At 42.3% G+C, this 17,538-nt stretch overlaps 1 protein-coding gene across 1 annotated transcript in view; it reads right to left on the bottom strand.

Annotated features, from left to right (window-relative positions):
* The window catches only part of ALKBH3 (alkB homolog 3, alpha-ketoglutarate dependent dioxygenase), a 33,038-nt gene extending 19,815 nt beyond the window's left edge, over nucleotides 1-13,223 (bottom strand). The window contains exons 1-7 of the mRNA XM_006937213.4: nucleotides 13,092-13,223; nucleotides 11,839-11,987; nucleotides 11,429-11,532; nucleotides 9,939-9,973; nucleotides 7,040-7,087; nucleotides 5,558-5,661; nucleotides 3,969-4,057 (exon numbers count right to left, since the gene is read on the bottom strand). Coding sequence (XP_006937275.2) covers nucleotides 3,969-4,057; nucleotides 5,558-5,661; nucleotides 7,040-7,087; nucleotides 9,939-9,973; nucleotides 11,429-11,532; nucleotides 11,839-11,917 — 459 coding nt within the window. The 5' untranslated portion in view covers nucleotides 11,918-11,987; nucleotides 13,092-13,223. The remainder of the gene's footprint in view (nucleotides 1-3,968; nucleotides 4,058-5,557; nucleotides 5,662-7,039; nucleotides 7,088-9,938; nucleotides 9,974-11,428; nucleotides 11,533-11,838; nucleotides 11,988-13,091) is intronic.
* Nucleotides 13,224-17,538: the final 4,315 nt, after the last annotated feature.

Raw genomic sequence — 17,538 nt, 5'->3', positions numbered from 1 at the left:
AGTATATGAAGAAAATTGGCTTCACACGGACATGTAGTTAGAAAATGGAGGAGTCTTTTCCAGCCTTTCCAAATAATTGTGGATATTCTTTGATATTACACCAAAACTCAACAAGTACTGATTTCTTAAAGGTTAGTTAGTGTGGAATCTGAAACCATATCAATAAACTTCTCATATTCTCTTACATTTAAATCCACTGGGCCAGACTGCACTTTGAATGAGTCTTTTAATCTTGCATGATTCTGTAATATCAAGTATTGGTCATGTGGAAAATATTGATCCAATGAGTAATGCAGATCTCCTGCTGACACATTTCATTATATGATATAAAAAATCATATCCATTAATATTACCAATGATCTCATCAGAAAAGTCTAAGTAATAGGAAGAGGTCAGGCTCAAAGTGACAGATAGGACTTTTTCCAAATTAGTAATTTTGCTTGGAAACTCAACTTTTATAAGTAACAAATCATATCTACTGTTCCCCTTGAAGTGACGGTCACTTCATTCATTTACGTCTGCCAAATACTCAAGTCTGAATAACTACAGTTTGTCTGTTAGTTGTTCTTCCAAATAAATGTGGTCCATGATAAAAGCAGATAGTTCAGCTATAGCTTAAACAATCACACAAGTGTTTTTCCTTGACAACCATTATACTTGGCTTTGTAGCAGGAGTGCTTTATGCATACCTTCCATTTCATCAAACTATTAAAGAGAGATGAACTCAAATATTGAGACTTAATAAAAGTAGTAATGTTTACTGCTTCGAGGAACATTCTTAAATGAAATCAGCTTTTTTTTCTTAAACTGGAAGTGCATGGTGGGGAAGAACACTGTGATTACTCAGAATAGTCTGGCGACAACACCCTGATTCATGCTAAGATACCAACAGTTCTATCCACCATTACTTTTGTATCGTCAACGCAAATTAGACACAGTGAAAGTGTCACGTATCATATAGTTTTAGTATTATTACAGAGATAGTTTTGACCTGTGGACTCCCCAAAAGGATTTAGTGGACCCTTCCAGGTATCCACAGAGTCTACTTTAAAAACTCTACTTTAAAGAATCCCTTCAAAGTCATGTTCAATGTATTGCAGTGAAGGAATACATGTTCAGCAAGGCAAGCATAATATTCTAAGTATATCCCATGGCTACTGTCAGGTAAAACTGCCAAGGAATCACTCAGCTTTGCTGTGATGTAGAAATTGTGGTAAACTGGGGTTCCTTATTATGGATATGAACATTACATTCTAAGCAGAGGATTTTTTAAAATAAACAACGACAACAACAAACCAAACTCACATCAGTGAAACATAAATGTTATTAAACTAACCTATGTTCAAGAAAATAAATGTCCAAGTGAAATTCCATAATAATGTTAGCAAGCTGTATTTCCTATTTGTTTTATGGCTATTATCTTCACGGAGATAAAGATCAGATGCTAGAATTATACACTTAGCAAGAAAAACAAGAAAGTAAAAGAGGAAGATAGCTTTTCTGCAATGTGACTGGGAAACTAATTAGCACTTCCCTGACTTGCTTAGGGACTGAGCACTGTGATAACTCCAAGTTTGCATTATGTTTCTAAGTGGGTATATATTTTTACTGGCTATTTTTGGTGGTGAAGTAAGGAGAAAAAAGGGGATAATGAACTAGAGGATTAATTTAGACTCTCCAACCAATACTCTATATACAGATCCCTCAGAACTGAATGTCTAAATTAAAATTCAGCATCATCTCACCGTTCAGTGAAGGCATTCTATCCTTAAAAGACATTTGAGGAAAAGAGTATGAGAAAATATGAATCACAGAAGTAAAAGGACCTATTCAGTGGATTTCAAAGTGTTTTGCACAGTCCTAGGTACCACAGAGGTGTCTCTCTGGGATTATGGGAGGACAGAAGAAGGGTCAAGCTGGGGGGACCCCAGCCAGTCAAGGCACTGCTTGGTTTTCACACATCAGGTTCATATAAGATTTAGGTCAAAAAAGACTAAAGGAAGTTTAATAACCTCTGACTGAATTTGCCTCTGTGCTTTGGGTTATTAAGCTTGAGGTAATAATTTTTAGAGTTAAAATTAAACAAGAACCCCGAACACACACATATACCCTTAAAAAAACCTATGAAAGAGGCATCTCTTTTGATTTTGTTCAAGATGGGATATAAACAAACTAAATCTGTTAGCAGCAAATACAAAGTTATAAGCCAGCCAAATTCAAATTAAAGAATTCTAATTTGACAACCTTAACCTCTAACAAAAAAGCTTACTTCAATAAATTAGGGTGTGTACATGTAGATTATGGAATATTATGTAGCTATTAATATGATGTAAAAGACTATTCAATGATATATGTTAAGGATATAGTTAAATGAAATGCAGTATACCTAATTGTTATTTTTACAGAAAAACTCTATATATTTACCTAAAAAAAAAAAAAAAGACTGGAGCCAAACATTAGGTGGAAGAATTATCCAAAATTTTAATATTCTTCATGCTTATCTATAGTTTCTAAATTTCCAATAATAAATTCATATTACATACATTGTAAGAAAAAGACTGTCATTAAAAAATTCTTTTGAAGGGTTGTCAAAAAGTCCTCAAAGCGTAAACAGCCATTCTATCAGGATATCTCATGTGCCTTATGTTTATTCTAAAGCAGTGGTTCTCAGCCAAGGGTAATTCTGCCCCCCTCTCTGCCCGCCCCCAGCAGATGCCTGGCAATGTTTGGAGTCATTTCTGTTGTCACAACTGGGTGAAGAGTGCTTCTGGCATCTACTGGGTACAAGTCATGGATACTGCTAAACATCCCACGACGTACAGGACAGCCCAACAACAAAGAATTACCCAGCCCAAAATGTCAGCAACACCAAGGTTGAGAAATCCTGTTTTAAAAGATGAGCTAAAATGATGACAAAGAACTTCTTCCCTAGAGCCTGTTTAATCCTCAACTTCTCTGCTATGGCTGTTGACAAGAAGGTAAATTAATTCTGACAGAAACGTGGCCAGCCATCTGTTGGATTGATCTAATTTCGTTCTCTTCATGTTTCCAAATCAACCTCAGATATAAAGGGTCTCAGCCTTTCCCTGGGTCACATTCTAAATGCAGCCCTACAAACAAAAGCATGCAGCTATCTCATGTGAAAAAGCCATGTCCCCACTCCCATCCCCATCAATATTCTGTCCCTGAACATGTTAGTAAAGTGGTAGTTTATTACAACAAATTACTAGAAGCTCTAAAATGTGTCATATTTCTATGTATCCCAAAGCCATTAAGCAAAACTCCATTTTCTTCAAAGTCTCTTTCAATAAAGCATAAAATTATTTGCCAAAGGGCAAGATTCCAGGAACTAAACAGGGAGCTATTTCTTGGACCTTAACTCTATCCTTTGGACAAGCTTAATTTATATACTAGAATCTCTTTGTCTACTGTCATGGAAACTTTTAAAAACAAAAGATGTGAAATAAGAAATAAGCCAAAGCAATGATAAGATGTAAGTCTAAGAACTACAGCCACAGAATGAGTACAAAGTCAACAAGAAAAATACCAGATTTTTTCACAAATGGCAAAAGAGCCTGAGAAATGGAAGGAGATGTTCTGACCTCACTGGCCAGTCCTAAGAACTTGGCTCCACAGCAAACGTGTACAAGGGTGTACACAGAAGGCTATGGCCAGAAAAGCTGGGGGACGGGAGGGATGTGAAGAAATGGTTCCTCTTCCTGAAATCCTTGAGTCTGGTTCCAGTTTATTCTAGTTCCAATTTTTTTCTCATCCTCAGAGTTTATCTCTAGATCAAAAAGCACATCAAGAGTGACAAGCACAAAAACTCAGTGTTTGAACCCAGAGGATTTTTTAAACTAGGAACCATCATGCAACTCTGCAAGCTATTTTATAGTACTGTTATTTTATAGTACTCTACATTTATAGTACACAGTCCATAAAACCATACCAACAACATTCCAACATACGTGAGCATTTGGTTCCATAGTGATTCTTGAATAAGTGTAAGGAAGTTCTCCATACCATGCTGTAAGTCTTGGTTGCTTGTAAGTTACATCTGAGAAAGAAAATACAGGGCCTTTGAAATGGTTTAACGCTATTTAAGGTGTACCTACTGAGCACCATACGATGTGCAAGAAGCTATGAGAAATACAAAGGCAGAGTAAAGATGGGCTCTGACCCACGGTTCCACCTTGAGGACATGGGATTTCAGGAGAAGAATGGGTAAGAGCTCAAAGAAAGAAGACAAGAGAAGGTATGTTGGCAGAAACCGTATTGGCAAAGCTCTGAGAGTACGTGTGACTCGTTTGCATCAGTGATGACATAAACAAGGGTGGAGTCACACTTCAGAAAGGTTCAGATTAGAGAAGGTCTAAAAAGCAGGATATGGAGTCTGAACCCTCATAGGCAGGAATCTGTGGCACCGACATCCATATACGAAACAAGATAAACTGTTCATCCATGTGCCACCTTTTGATTTTGATGAAGAAAAAAGTGCTCTGACCAACCATAGCATGTAGCTGACTGTAGTCAGAAGTTTTTGATGGTCAATATATTTAGTAGGGGGTTATCCACAATCTACTATTTTTTCCCACAATTGATATCCACTGCTACAATAAGAACAATAATTATAAAGGCAGCTAACATTCACTGAAGGCTTACTGTGTATGCACCAGTCATTCGGCTAAGCACTTATCATGCATTACCTCCCTTAATTATCACAACATAGGTATTATCATTAGTCCATTTTACAGACCAGAAAACCAAGAACTGGAAAACTATGTAACTGCAATTTGCCTAAAATTAACAATTACTTTGAATGACAAAGCCAGCAATCAAAGCCAAGTCTGCCACTGCTGTGGAATCTCTGGGAGTTAGGAGAAAAAGCAGACTCCTATTCTGACTTCCAAGTCCCACAAATGAAGCCAGTATACTCTGCCTCTTTCTTTACAGAAAATCTGAATTCACACAATGTGCCCGACAGGAAATTTTACGCTAGGGCATAGACGCCCTCCAGTGGACACCTCTGGTCCAGCAGCTGTGCTGCTTGTGGGTGACCACGGAGGAGCAGCTCTGAGTCCTGTCATCTTTGCAAGTTCAGGAGAGTACAAATGCTGAAATGGAAAGACACTGGACTCTTCTACTGAAACTAAAATGAGGATAAAAAGCTGGCAATCAGGATCATACAAGAACATATGCCAAACAGATTTGGAAAAAAGAAAGCTCTGGAGGTTTCTATGAAGAAAGAGGTAAGCTGTCACTATTTGAAGTAATAATGGTAGCAAACAAACTCAAAAAGATAGAAGTATGTCAAGCACAGGTCAGCCAAACCACATATCCTCTGGTTCCTTGAACTGCCACCTCCTGGCTCCTGCCCTCTTCTCTGACCTCTGGGCCTTCCACCTGCTCTTTCATCTGCCTGGAACACTCTTCCCTGTCCCTTTTGGCTGGCAAATCCCTACTCTTCTGTTTAATTAAGACTGGCCGTGGTGAAAGAAGCAACGGTGTCTCTAGAGAGACCAAGCGGCAACAAGTGCCATCTCAGACACGCGCTTACCCTCTCTGACGCCGGTCCTCTGTTTCCAGGGAACAACCTCACAAAGTTGTTCCAATACCCAGTCGGCTTCTTTCAGGTCAACAAAGCCAGGATACAAACACACCCTCGATGAAGAAAGAACCATTATTAACTAAAGAACACAGAAAAGATGGGCTAGTCTCTAACCATTAGTGAAGTCAGTTAATCTGGATGCTTCCTTTCATGGGTAGATGAACTCATCTTGCCATACCTCCCGTGGCCAGCAGGACATGATGCTCCAGATGTGAAACAAACTTTCACGTTAAGACAAATAAGAGGCAATAAAGGAAAAAGAACGCATGAGGGCTTTTACAGACACACTTCAAATACCGCTCCCCTACCACTTGCTGGGAAACTTTGGGTAAATTACTTAACTTCTGTGAAGGCTGGGTTTTCTTACCTGTAACACAAAAATGATATCCCCCTCACAGGCTCACTGTGAAAAGTAAACTAACAAAATGCCTGGCCCTGTGTTATTCTAACAATTGGTTGTCTTCTGAGACTATGTCAATTGTAGGGAAAACGACCATTTATGACTGTCTCAAAATAAACACTTCCAAATGAGGGTTCTTTCTGTCACTGAATATATACTTATTTCATTAATGCCAAGTCAGCTCAAAATCATTTTGGGTATCCTTCTTTGTTCTGAAAGCCCTTGGAACATTCTGTCAAACTTCACTCTGAAGGTGCCTTTGATTTTTTCAGAGCCAAAACGCACCTGAAGCCATACCTGTTTAACAATGAGATGCGACCAAAATAATGCAACTGGTTTTCTTGTGTGACTGTTAAACTTGCTTTAAAAGAGATTCTGAAGCTCTTTCTGAGCAATTCATTTAGATATGCAAGTTCTGATATATTTATTTTAAATGGCCATTTAAAATAAATTATTTTATAGTGACTTAGCAAACTCATGCATTAAGGGGATGCTTCCAAAATTTTCATTTTAATAATGACTAATGCCTACTATACCCTAAATTGCACATGCTTTAACTTTAATGAAATCTACCTTAATGTAGATTAAGGTATTAACTTACTCATGTAGATTAAAGATTAACATAATGTAACACATATAAAAATATATGTAGTAATATGATTAATGCGATAATAAATGAAATGATATATATAATATAATATAATAGTAATAAAATGGAGCATTCAAAGAACAGAAGTAGAGGCTAGGTCACCTGTAATTTTAAGTTACTATGTGATACTAGGAGAAAGTACTTAATCTCTCTGGGTCTCATTTTCTCACCTGAAAAATTGCAGAATAGTTACTACACCTGACAGAGAGGCTATGAAAATGTTTTGGAGTCAGAAATGTTATATAAAAAGAGATATTACCAAAGTCTCACTCCCCAAGATTTTCAGAGGCAGAAGTTACCTATCTCAAGTAAGGGAGTAGAACATTTTAAGAGACTATTAACTGAAAAATAATTATGAACTTTCCAGGGAGGATTCACTTACCTAGATACACCTGTGGGTGACACGCTGATATCATACACACCTTCTCTGCTACATAAATCAAGAAAACAGACTCATTGGGATCAGGCAAAATAATACACTCCACCCAGTGGAAGGGCTGTGCTTTGCAGTTCCCAAACTCCTGATCACCAGAATGATTTCACAACGAGGGTGCGCTATGAGGGAGGCCTAACCCCACCTTCTTCCACCAGCGAGACGAAGAGTAAGATGGTGGCAGACCACTGATGCCACTGGGAATTGAATCCTGATGGAATCAGGCCATGGAGACAAAAACTGGGATAAAATAAATTCTGATTCTACCCCTCTGTATGTCATCCACAATTGAGGCTGCCATGGTCCAGAAATCTATCACACGAAGGGGTACCAAACAGCACATCCCTTTGGAGACCCTGGAATAGGTGCATTTAACAGGAAGCAAGTCCATCTCAGGGCTATGAGCTGCTGTTGCTTTCAGATACATGTCTAATGAGGTTCCTGCCTGATTAAAAAAGGTTCCCCACCAACTTTTCAAGGGTCCCATGATGTGGCTCCACTTCCCGACAGCTCCCACCCACTCGTGATCCTCCCATTGCTATTTGGAATCTCCTGAATACACTACCGTATTTCTAATCCTGCTTTTCTACAAGCTGGAATACCCCCTCGCCCTCCTCCGTCATCTGGCACCCGCAATCCAACCCACCCGAGCTTTGGTCCCACAGAAAATTCTAATTCATCCTTCAAAATCTCAGCTCAGTCTCACCTCCTGTAGCGCTTTCCTGACCATTAATCCACCCAAATAATGTTAACCATCTCATTCTCCATGCTACCAGTAGACCTTACTATAAGTCTACTGTTTCAAAATATACACTACTACAATTTACCTTATTACATGTCTATTTCATTTACAAGACTGTGGGCTACTGACGGGCAAGAAATGGGTTACCGTTGTTTCCCAGTGCCTAGAACATAGCAGATGGGCAGTAAAAAGCTTAGAATTTAACCAAATGTGCAAAAGTACAAAACTGTTCCAGATGTGCAAGGTGGTGAGGTCCACAGTGAGAAAACAGACAACCAGACTGCATAGGTTCCTATGCCAGAATAATGGTGTCAGATCCTCCCAGACAGGGGTAAGTTACAGAAAATAATATAAAGGGACAGTGTTCACATCACCCTCTGCCATGCGAGCCAGAAGTTCATGATCTGTGAGCTGGGCTCTCAGGCAGATTGTGCAAGCCCCTCTGAGCCAAAATGTAGGCAGGGTTATTGTCACATACATTCATCATGTCTCTAAATGAGCGGCCTATAGTTTCCCATAGTGTGAACACAATGTTTCATTGTGATATATTTTGGGCCACATTAAGAAACTGGCTCAGTTCAAATGCGGGTGACATTTCTGGTTATCAAATAAAAATCTAACAGAGCTAACTTTGCATAACCAGAATTAACAAATGCTGGGATCAAACAGGAAGTTTTGTCATTTTGCTATGACCTGAATATTCACAACTGCCCATTTTTTCAGCCTGCATGTCCCACATGTACCACGTAATAGGTTTCATGGTTTTGTTTCTGCTCTTTATCACCAATGGAGGCAATGTCACACTGGTACTTACAAACAATCAAAGAGTGTTAGAGCTACCACACTCTGCCTTAAGTGACTATGTGGTCCAAATCCTAATATCACAGACAAGGAAACTAAAGTCCTGAGAAATGGCCTTAACTTGCCTAAGGACTCGTTACATAGCTAACTAGTGGTAAGGCCACAACTTTGATACCCTCTTTCAAAGCATGATGACCTCGTGTTAGTTTCACATTTTTCTAAGCTATACAAGTTGACCTGCAAATAGCCAAACAGACTAACAGACTGTTCATGAGCAATAACATGCAAACGCTAATTTGTTAAAATAAAAGGATGCTTGGGGCGCCTGGATGGCTCAGTCGGTTAAGCGTCCGACTTTGGCTCAGGTCACAATCTCACAGTCTGTGAGTCTGAGTCCCACGTCGGGCTCTGTGCTGACAGCTCAGAGCCTGGAACCTGCTTCGGATTCTGTGTCTCCCTCTCTCTCTGTCCCTTCCCCACTCACACTGTCTCTCTTCCTCAAAAATAAATAAACATTAAAAAAAAATACATAAATAAATAAAAGGATGCTTTCTACTGGCAATTTATGTACATCAGATGGAAACTGAAAAGCAGGAAAAGAGAAGTCAAAGCATCTTTCATTAATTTTGGAAAAGAATGTTTTATATGCTGATCAGTATAAGAGGAATTATAAATTAAAGAGGTTATTTTATATACAGATCAATTTAAGAATTTAAACTGCTCTGGAACAAGTAAGTAAACATTTAAAGCCCTCTAGATTTCTAAGAGCTTTCATAAGCATTGCTAGTCGAACAGTACCTAACTAAAGTCTTCTCAAATATCCAGGTTTTAAGGACTAGGAAAAAACCTCCCTGTCTTTTTTTTCTTTTTTTAAGTAGGCTCCACACCCAGCGTGGAGTCCAACATGGGGCTTGAACTCACGAACCTGAGATCAAGACCTGAGCTGAGATCAAGAGGTGGACACTCAACCAACGGAACCATCCAGCTGCCCCCACTCTGTCTTTACCTAGGAGATATTTTCACTTACTGTCTGCAGATATCTTAGTGAAACAGGGTCAAGAAACCTACACAAGTCAGAGATCAACGTACAGGCACCTTATGGCATTTTCCACACCATTAACAAATTGTGAAAGGTTTCCCCAAAGACCAAGTTTAAAGATGTCTAAGATACAAATACCCCAGCCTAAAAATTAAGACAGTAATTGGGCCATTAGCTTCCTTCCAGCTGGAAAAAAACTGGGTGAGTTATCTGGGCTCTCCATTTTACTGCGGGCAAAAAATACAGAATGGCAGCAAATTACTTACTCAATCACTCGTGGCTCTGGGGCTCTGCGTACTACCTGCAAGGAACAGGCAGATTTTACTTCTGGAATGATCCCTAATCCTCAGAAAGACTTATCTGCAGGATTATCATATCCTCTCATTACTGGTAAAAATAAATCAAGTTTAAAACTATCCTTTTTTATTCCAAGCTCTTACTATGCCACTAGAGACCCGTGTCTGCTTTTCTTAGAACTACTTCACAGTTACTAGTGGGGCAAGAAAAAATAATAAAAGTAGAATCAATCCATTTTCCAAGCACCCAGTAATTCTGGAAAAATCTTTCCAGGAGATTTTTTTTTTTTTTTAATGTTTATTTATTTTTGAGAGAGAGAGAGAGACATGGCATAAGTGGGGGAGGGGCAGAGAGAGAGGGAGACACAGAATCTGAAGCAGGCTCCAGGCTCTGAGCTGTCAGCACAGAGCCCAACATGGGGCTCGAACTCATGAGCTGTGAGATCATGACCTGAGCTGAAGTCGGACGCTCAACCGACTGAGCCACCAGGCGGCCCAGGATATTTTTAAAAATAGAAGATACATGAAGAAATAAGTCTTAATCGTTATTTTTACAAGCACTACTAAAGCAAAATGCCTGATTTTTAATAACATGTTCCCATGTTATTAAAAAACAGTGAATCTTCACTATTTCCTACAACTTTTCCCCCATGGGGAAAAAAAGCTAAAAAATCAGGCATTGTAGTAGTTGAAAATTTCAATCCAATTCCAGAGACACCTGCTACACTAGTACTAAAGACAGCAAGGGTTTAGGACTGTTAGAACTCAGATAACCAGGGCGCATGGGTGGCTCGGTTCAGTTGAGCGTCTGACTTCAGCCAAGGTCACGATTTCACAGTTGGTAGGTTTGAGTCCCCTGCCGGGCTTTGCACTGACCATGCAGAGCCTGCTTAGGATTCTGTCTCCTTCTCTCTCTGCTTATTCCTTGCTCATGCATACGCATTCATTCTCTCTCTCTCTCTCTCTCTCTCTCTCTCTCTCTCTCTCTCTCAAAAATAAACATTAAAAAAAAGGGGGGGGGCCTCGGTGGTTCAGTTGGTTAAGCATCTGATTCTGGATTTTGGCTCAGGTCATGATCTCCCAGTTCGTGGGATCAAGCCCCACAGAGCCTGCTTGGGGTTCTCTCCCTCTCTCTACACCTCTCCCTGCTCACTCTCTCTCTCAAAATAAATAAATAAACATTAAAAAAAAAGTACTCCGATAACCAATGCAAGCACTAGTCATGGTATAACCTCCTTGCCCCCAAAGTGGGAACTTTATACAGCCATGAGTTGGGAGCAGACTAGAAAGAAATCTTCAGATACACTAAGGAGCTGATAGTCCACATTTCATTATTATTATTATATGCCTTGCATGCTCCTTTTATTAGCGAATGTATTCAGTCACTATTTGAGGATCTACTGTGTGACTACAGCTTTTACAAGCAAACCTCTTAGTGTTGTGAGAGAAAAAGAATTTACCTCCTGGGGTTCTCTGAATACGAACTGTCTATCCAAAAGATGATGCTCCTTCTTTGTCCAGGTCTGACCAGGCCTCTGGTGGAGATGGCTCTTAGCAGTGGTAGCTAAAGTAAGGCAAGAACAGACTCAAACCAGACTCCAAAATGTCTGCTCTACTGAGCAAGAGCCAATAGAGTCTACTTGAAGATAATGTACATTACATCTAGAAATTAATTAGTAAAGTCTGTCGAAGACCCCAAAACACACACTGTAAAGTTTGAGAGCAGGCACTAAATATGAGGAATACTAAATATCAACCCTCAATAAAAGATCGCCATCAAGAAAATCAAAGTATCAGCTACGTTTTATATAATTCCTTAACATCAACTGAAATGCAGGTGCATTCACACAAGGTCCCCACAGGTTCTTGCCTGGCTGAGCAGTGGCCTGATTCTTAGCAGGGCCAGCCCAGGCTCCCTGCACTCGGGCTCGCCGTCTTTTGTCTTCCATGTTGACCAAAAAGGCTTCTGCTCTTAGCTTTCAGAACATTTCATTCCTGATTAAAACCACCCAATGGTATCTGTTTTAAAAAAAAAAAAAGGAAAGTGCTTTTAGTTAGGATTATGAGAGCGTAGACTACCTAAGGGAGTAATTATAATCCTTTCAAGCTCAATAGCAATCAGAGATTCTACATCAAAACCACTTTTTTTTGCATTTTTGCCAATGAAATTTTAACTCACAGCCCACATACAGGAGCACAGGTACAAAAAGACAAAAACGGGGAGATTCCCAGCACATGTTCTGAACCTATGATCCATTTCTTTACTGATCTGAGAAGGCTTCACATCTCAAGTTCTCAAATGTTACCAGCTCATCTTATGGCTTATTTAGCCCACCAATTTCCAGACCTTCCCAGATCTTCCGAGCTGAGATGGGCCCAGGAATCTGTACATTTAACAAATTTCCCCAGGTGGGTAAGGGCGTGTAGCTCCTTCTCATTTAATAGGTGGGGAGACGACAGAGACTGCCATCTGCCCAAAAAGAGTTCATGGCAGAGTCAAATACTAACCCTCCACTCCCACCAGATGTGTAGAGGAAGTTTGTATTTTCTCTCAACTGAGACCATAAAAGCTCTTAACACGACCATTTCTCTGTTCACAGGGGAGTAATATTATGTGCCAGGGGACAGCTGTTGAAAATAACAGATTTCGGAGCCTCCCCCTAGACCCAATGATTTTGTGGCGTCCCAGAAACTGTTTAACTAACCCCACCTTCCACCCTGGGATTCTTTACCCCATAGAAAGCTTGAGAACCCTGCAGAAGGCAAACAAACAAACAAACAAAAAAACCAAAACACGAGGGCTCTGGCGCCAGCCTGGCTCGCTCTGAACCTAAATCTATCAGTTCCCAGCTGCATGACCTGTGTCAGATGACTTCACCTTTCCGCGCCTCAGTTTCTTCCTCTGTTAAGAGGGGAACCAATACCTCTCTCACCCCTGAAAAAGGCTGGTCCTCAAGAAGAGTGCGCAACTTTCCCTATTATTAGACTCTTCCAGGAGCCCCGGGATGCGGTCCCAGAGGTAGGCCGGGAAGGGTCCTCGGGGGACGGTCCCCACACCCCCAGGCACCGAGCGGGGGGCCGGGTCGCCACAGCAGCAGCGGAGCCGGGCGCGCAGGTACAAACCTGCTCGGTCCCGAGGCGAACCCCGCCGTCCCGGAGCCGCTCCGCCGCCTGCGCTTGGGGAACCTTTAGGGTGCAGCACCGACTACAACAGCTCGCAACCACGGGCCGCGGCGTCAGGTATTTCCTCCTGACGTCACGCGCCGCCGCCGCCGCTTCCGGCGCCATCCGCCAGAGTCCGGGCAGCTCCGCGATCCCTGCGCAGGGAGGGCCGGGTCGCTAAAGGCGCCGGTGGGCGGGCCGGGATTGGACCGGAGCACAGATTGAAGGTGGTGTGGAGCCCGGTGAGGAGTGGGGCGTGGCGAGGGTGGGAAAGAAAGCGTGTTTGCCAGGCCTAGGTCCCGCTGGACATAGTCCCCCCTTCACCCCCCCCCCCCCCCCGCCTCCGAAAGCCAAACTGCAGGAGTCTAAGCTCCAGCATCCTTGGTCTATACGGAGTGACAGGGTACCTGCGGGGCTGGTGGAAGGGCGACAGGGTTGGGAAACCAGGTAGTGACGTGCTAAGTAGAAGGATTTGAATTCTACCCTGAAAGCTCTGGAGAATGTAATATGCACTTCCTTTGTGCCCCCATTGCAGCCTGTGCACACTTCCATCAATAACACAAAGAGTCATGGGACCACACCTTCTCCGTGGCTCTCCACTGCTAACCAAATTTTGCTTGAGTGAACAGACTTCAGTTTCAGTCCAGACGACACCATTTACTAGATGTATAATCTAGGGCGAATTCTCCATTTCTTTATGAAATTGGCATAGCTCTTGTTGGGAGGGCTAAATGTGGTAATACATTTAAAGAATTTAGCAGGATGCTTGAAACACAATAGAAATTCAATTGATACTAAGAGTGTCTTCTCTTCACCCCATCTGAGTTTTTAAGAAGCATCTTTTTTTTTTAACTTTTTATTTATTTTTGAGACAGAGAGAGACAGAGCATGAACAGGGGAGGGGCAGAGAGAGAGAGGGAGACACAGAATCGGAAGCAGGCATCCAGGCTCTGAGCCATCAGCCCAGAGCCCGACGCGGGGCTCGAACTCACAGACCGTGAGATCGTGACCTGTGCTGAAGTCGGCCGCTTAACCGACTGAGCCACCCAGGCGCCCCTTAAGAAGCATCTTTAAACTGGCCATGTTAAACCATGTGTCTTACACTGTGAAAATAGCAAACGTAGCACCGAACTGACTGTTTTGTGTGGCTTATTCTCTAAGACCTACCAAATAGTAGTCACTGTGGAAGTCTTTGAAATAAGACTTGTATTATATACTGCTTACCTAGAGAAGTTCAGTGTACCCCACCAATCTAATCTTCACAGCACCCATCATTCTTTGTTATACTTTGTGACAATGAAGGAAAATGATTTATCCTAGAACTGAAAGGAGAGAAAAGTGGTAAGGCCAGACTATAATTTTTACCTTTTTTTTTTTTTTGGTCCCCATCAACTAGTAATTTGTCAGTGTCTGTTTCTGGTTCAGGAACCTTGGCTGTGTCTTCTAAAGAATGCCATTCTTTCTTTTCAATGATTATGGTTTTGGAACAGGAACAAAGAAGTTTGGATTGAGGAGTCCCTAAAAGTAGTGATTAACACATCTTCAGCCTCCAAGTAGAACATTTCTCAAAAATCAATCTACGGCCTGCTTGCTTCCAAAATAACTGCATTTTTAACAATCACCTGCATTTTTACCAAGTGCTCAAGGTGATTCGAATGCAGAGAAAGTTTAGAAACCTTTAGGATGCATGTCAGTTGACAAATCATTCCCGTTTGTCTGACACTAAGAGGTGTTCCAGGAGATAGGACTTTAAGTGCTAAAGGCAGGACAGTACCGGGCAACTGAGATGGCTGGTTACCCTAAATACGTGAGATTATATAGCACTAGAAAGATGTTCTTTTGAGTCTTACTCCCTGGGTTTCCCCATTTCTATTTGCAGTATTTGTGTTTTCATCAGGGGGTGGTGGTGGAGACCGTGGGAGAGGGAATGAAAGCGAGGTGCGATGCCAGTTATCAGCCCACTCATTCTCAGCTCCAAACCCATCCTCCAGAACCCTGCTTGCAATCCTGGAACATTTCTCCCTTGCAGTTTGGTCTGACGTTAAGCGTCAACGGTAGAGGGTGCTGGAGGGACATTAGAGGAGGAAGTGGTTCTTCCTGATTCCAGAGTGCTCCTCCCAGATGGCTGGGCAATGCAGAGCAGCCAACGGTGTTTGGCATCTCTTTGTGGGCTGGACTGGAATGTTAGTGGCATTTACAGCCTTGTTAAGTTCCTCTTGTGAAGTTAAGGCATCGATTGAGGAGTGGGATCCCCAAATCTGAAATAGTGACATCTACTTGGACTGACATTCTTGAACACCCAAGTCACCCTGAACCTCCCTGGGCAGGGGCAGTAGCTTGCTCTCCTGTGTCTGAGGAGACTTTTGCTTGAAAACCCTGTGAAACGCTCACCTGGAGCAGATAAATTGAAAAATGCATTGAAACCTGCATTGAAAAATGCAGCCTAGATCTGAACTTCCTACCAGGTGGGGGTGCACCTACAGTTGTGCCTTCCTTGGTGGTTGTGTGTGTGTGTGTTGTGTGTTGTGTGTTGTGCACGCACACCTGCCCGGACCTAGATGTGGTAGTGGCTGTTCCCTATATCTACTGTTTTCTGTATTCTTATTATTTTCCTTTCCCCTTGTAGGTGATACCCTATAATGATTATTTTTTCCCCTGAATTATACTGTATAGTTTCTGTCTCCCATTCGATTCCTAACTGTTATAGTGTGGTTGTGATATCAGGGGTTGGGAGCAATAGCGGGCAAGCGGCTGGCTCCAGAGTTGGTCTCGAACTGCGAGGAATCATTTTGGCTCTGATTTGGTCTCCCTTGCTCTCCCTGGCCCTTTACTCTTGTGCTGCCCTCATTTCCCTTCACCTGAGACAGCCTTCCCAAAACTGCAGATCGGTTGTGCCGATCTGGTCGCCTTGCCTCTACTCTGAAACCAGCATTTCAGAGTACGGTTGGAAGACCATCTGCATCAGAGTTGCTAGGGGTTGCTTGTTAAAAATGAAGATAAAAGGGGCACCTGGGTGGCTCAGTTGGTTGAGCATCTGACTTCAGCTCAGGTCATGATCTCACGGTTCATGAGTTTGAGCCCCGCGTCAGGCTCTGTGCTGACAGCTCAGAGCCTGGAGCCTGCTTCGGATTCTGTGTCTCCCTCTCTCTCTGCCCCTCCCCCACTCATGCCATGTCTCTCTCTCGAAAATAAACATTTAAAACAAATTTTAAGTGAAGATTCCAGGCTGCCTATCAAGATTGTGGGTTAGGTCTGGGGGCAGGGCCTAGCACCTTGCATATTTAACAGTGCCTTGTTTCATTTTCCAAGAACCTGCCAGAGCTCAGCCTTTCCTAACTGCCTGCTTTCTGCAGGTGACCACTTTTCACTCAACAGATACCTCATCCCCTGGATGGCAAAACTGATAGATGCTTTAAGTGCTGGTAGCTCTTACCAGAATGATTCTGAGCGAGCTACACACTGCACCTATTTTCAGTCGCTGATTTTCACACCAGACTCTTGCCAAACATTGCCTGTTTCGATCATATGCTGCTCGTGGAGTGCCTGCTGAGAATTCCGGAGAAAATCCAATCCAAGGAAAATAACGGCACATCATGCTAATAGCTCTCAGCGAAGGTACTGTGTAGAGAAATTCCCAGCCCGTGTCTCACTGCCAGAGGCTTCACGGTTCCCAGCTGGAGGGAGGAAGGTGGGGCAGGACCTGCCAACTGCAGCGTGGTGGCTTGGAGGCTTTCAAGTCTCCACCAACTCTCAACAATGTTGAGGAAGACAGGATGCTTCCCCAGACTCTACACAGGAACTGCTCCCATTTGACGCCCAGCACAAGAGCAGATGCTGCTCGAGATAAAATCTTCCAGTAAGCCATAGTGTATGCTGTGAGGAACAATTAAAGAACAATATAATTGGAGGGGAAATTGTGGAGAGCGGACAAAAATCCGGGACAGGAGAGGTCACTAGAGGTTACAGTCATCAGTGAAGGCTTTAAGGCAAATGGGGAGTTATGTCAGAAGTTTTGTTTGTTTGGGGCACCTGGGTGGCTCAGTTGGTTAAGTGTCTGACTTCGACTCAGGCCATGATCTCAAAGTTCATGAGTTTGAGTCCTGTTGGGCTCTGTGCTGACAGCTTGGAGCCTGGAGCCTGCTTCGGATTCTCCCTGTCTCTCTGCCCCTCCCCCACTCGCACTCTGTGTGTGTCTCTCTCAAAAATAAATATTAAAAAAATTTTTTAACAAAAAATGTTTTGTTTTTTAGTTTATTTACTGATTTTTGAGAGACAGAGTGTGAGTGGGGGAGGGACAGAGAGAGAGAGGGAGAAAGAGAATCCTAAGCAGGCTCCGTTCTGTAAGTGCAGAGCCTGATGTGGGGCTCAATCTCAGGAACCTTGAGATCATGACATGCGCTGAACTCAA

This window comes from Felis catus, chromosome D1 (genome assembly GCF_018350175.1).
Source record: "Felis catus isolate Fca126 chromosome D1, F.catus_Fca126_mat1.0, whole genome shotgun sequence".
Taxonomy (NCBI): domain Eukaryota; kingdom Metazoa; phylum Chordata; class Mammalia; order Carnivora; family Felidae; genus Felis; species Felis catus.
Note: the sequence above shows the minus strand (reverse complement) of the source record. Positions and strands in the feature narration are given on the sequence as shown.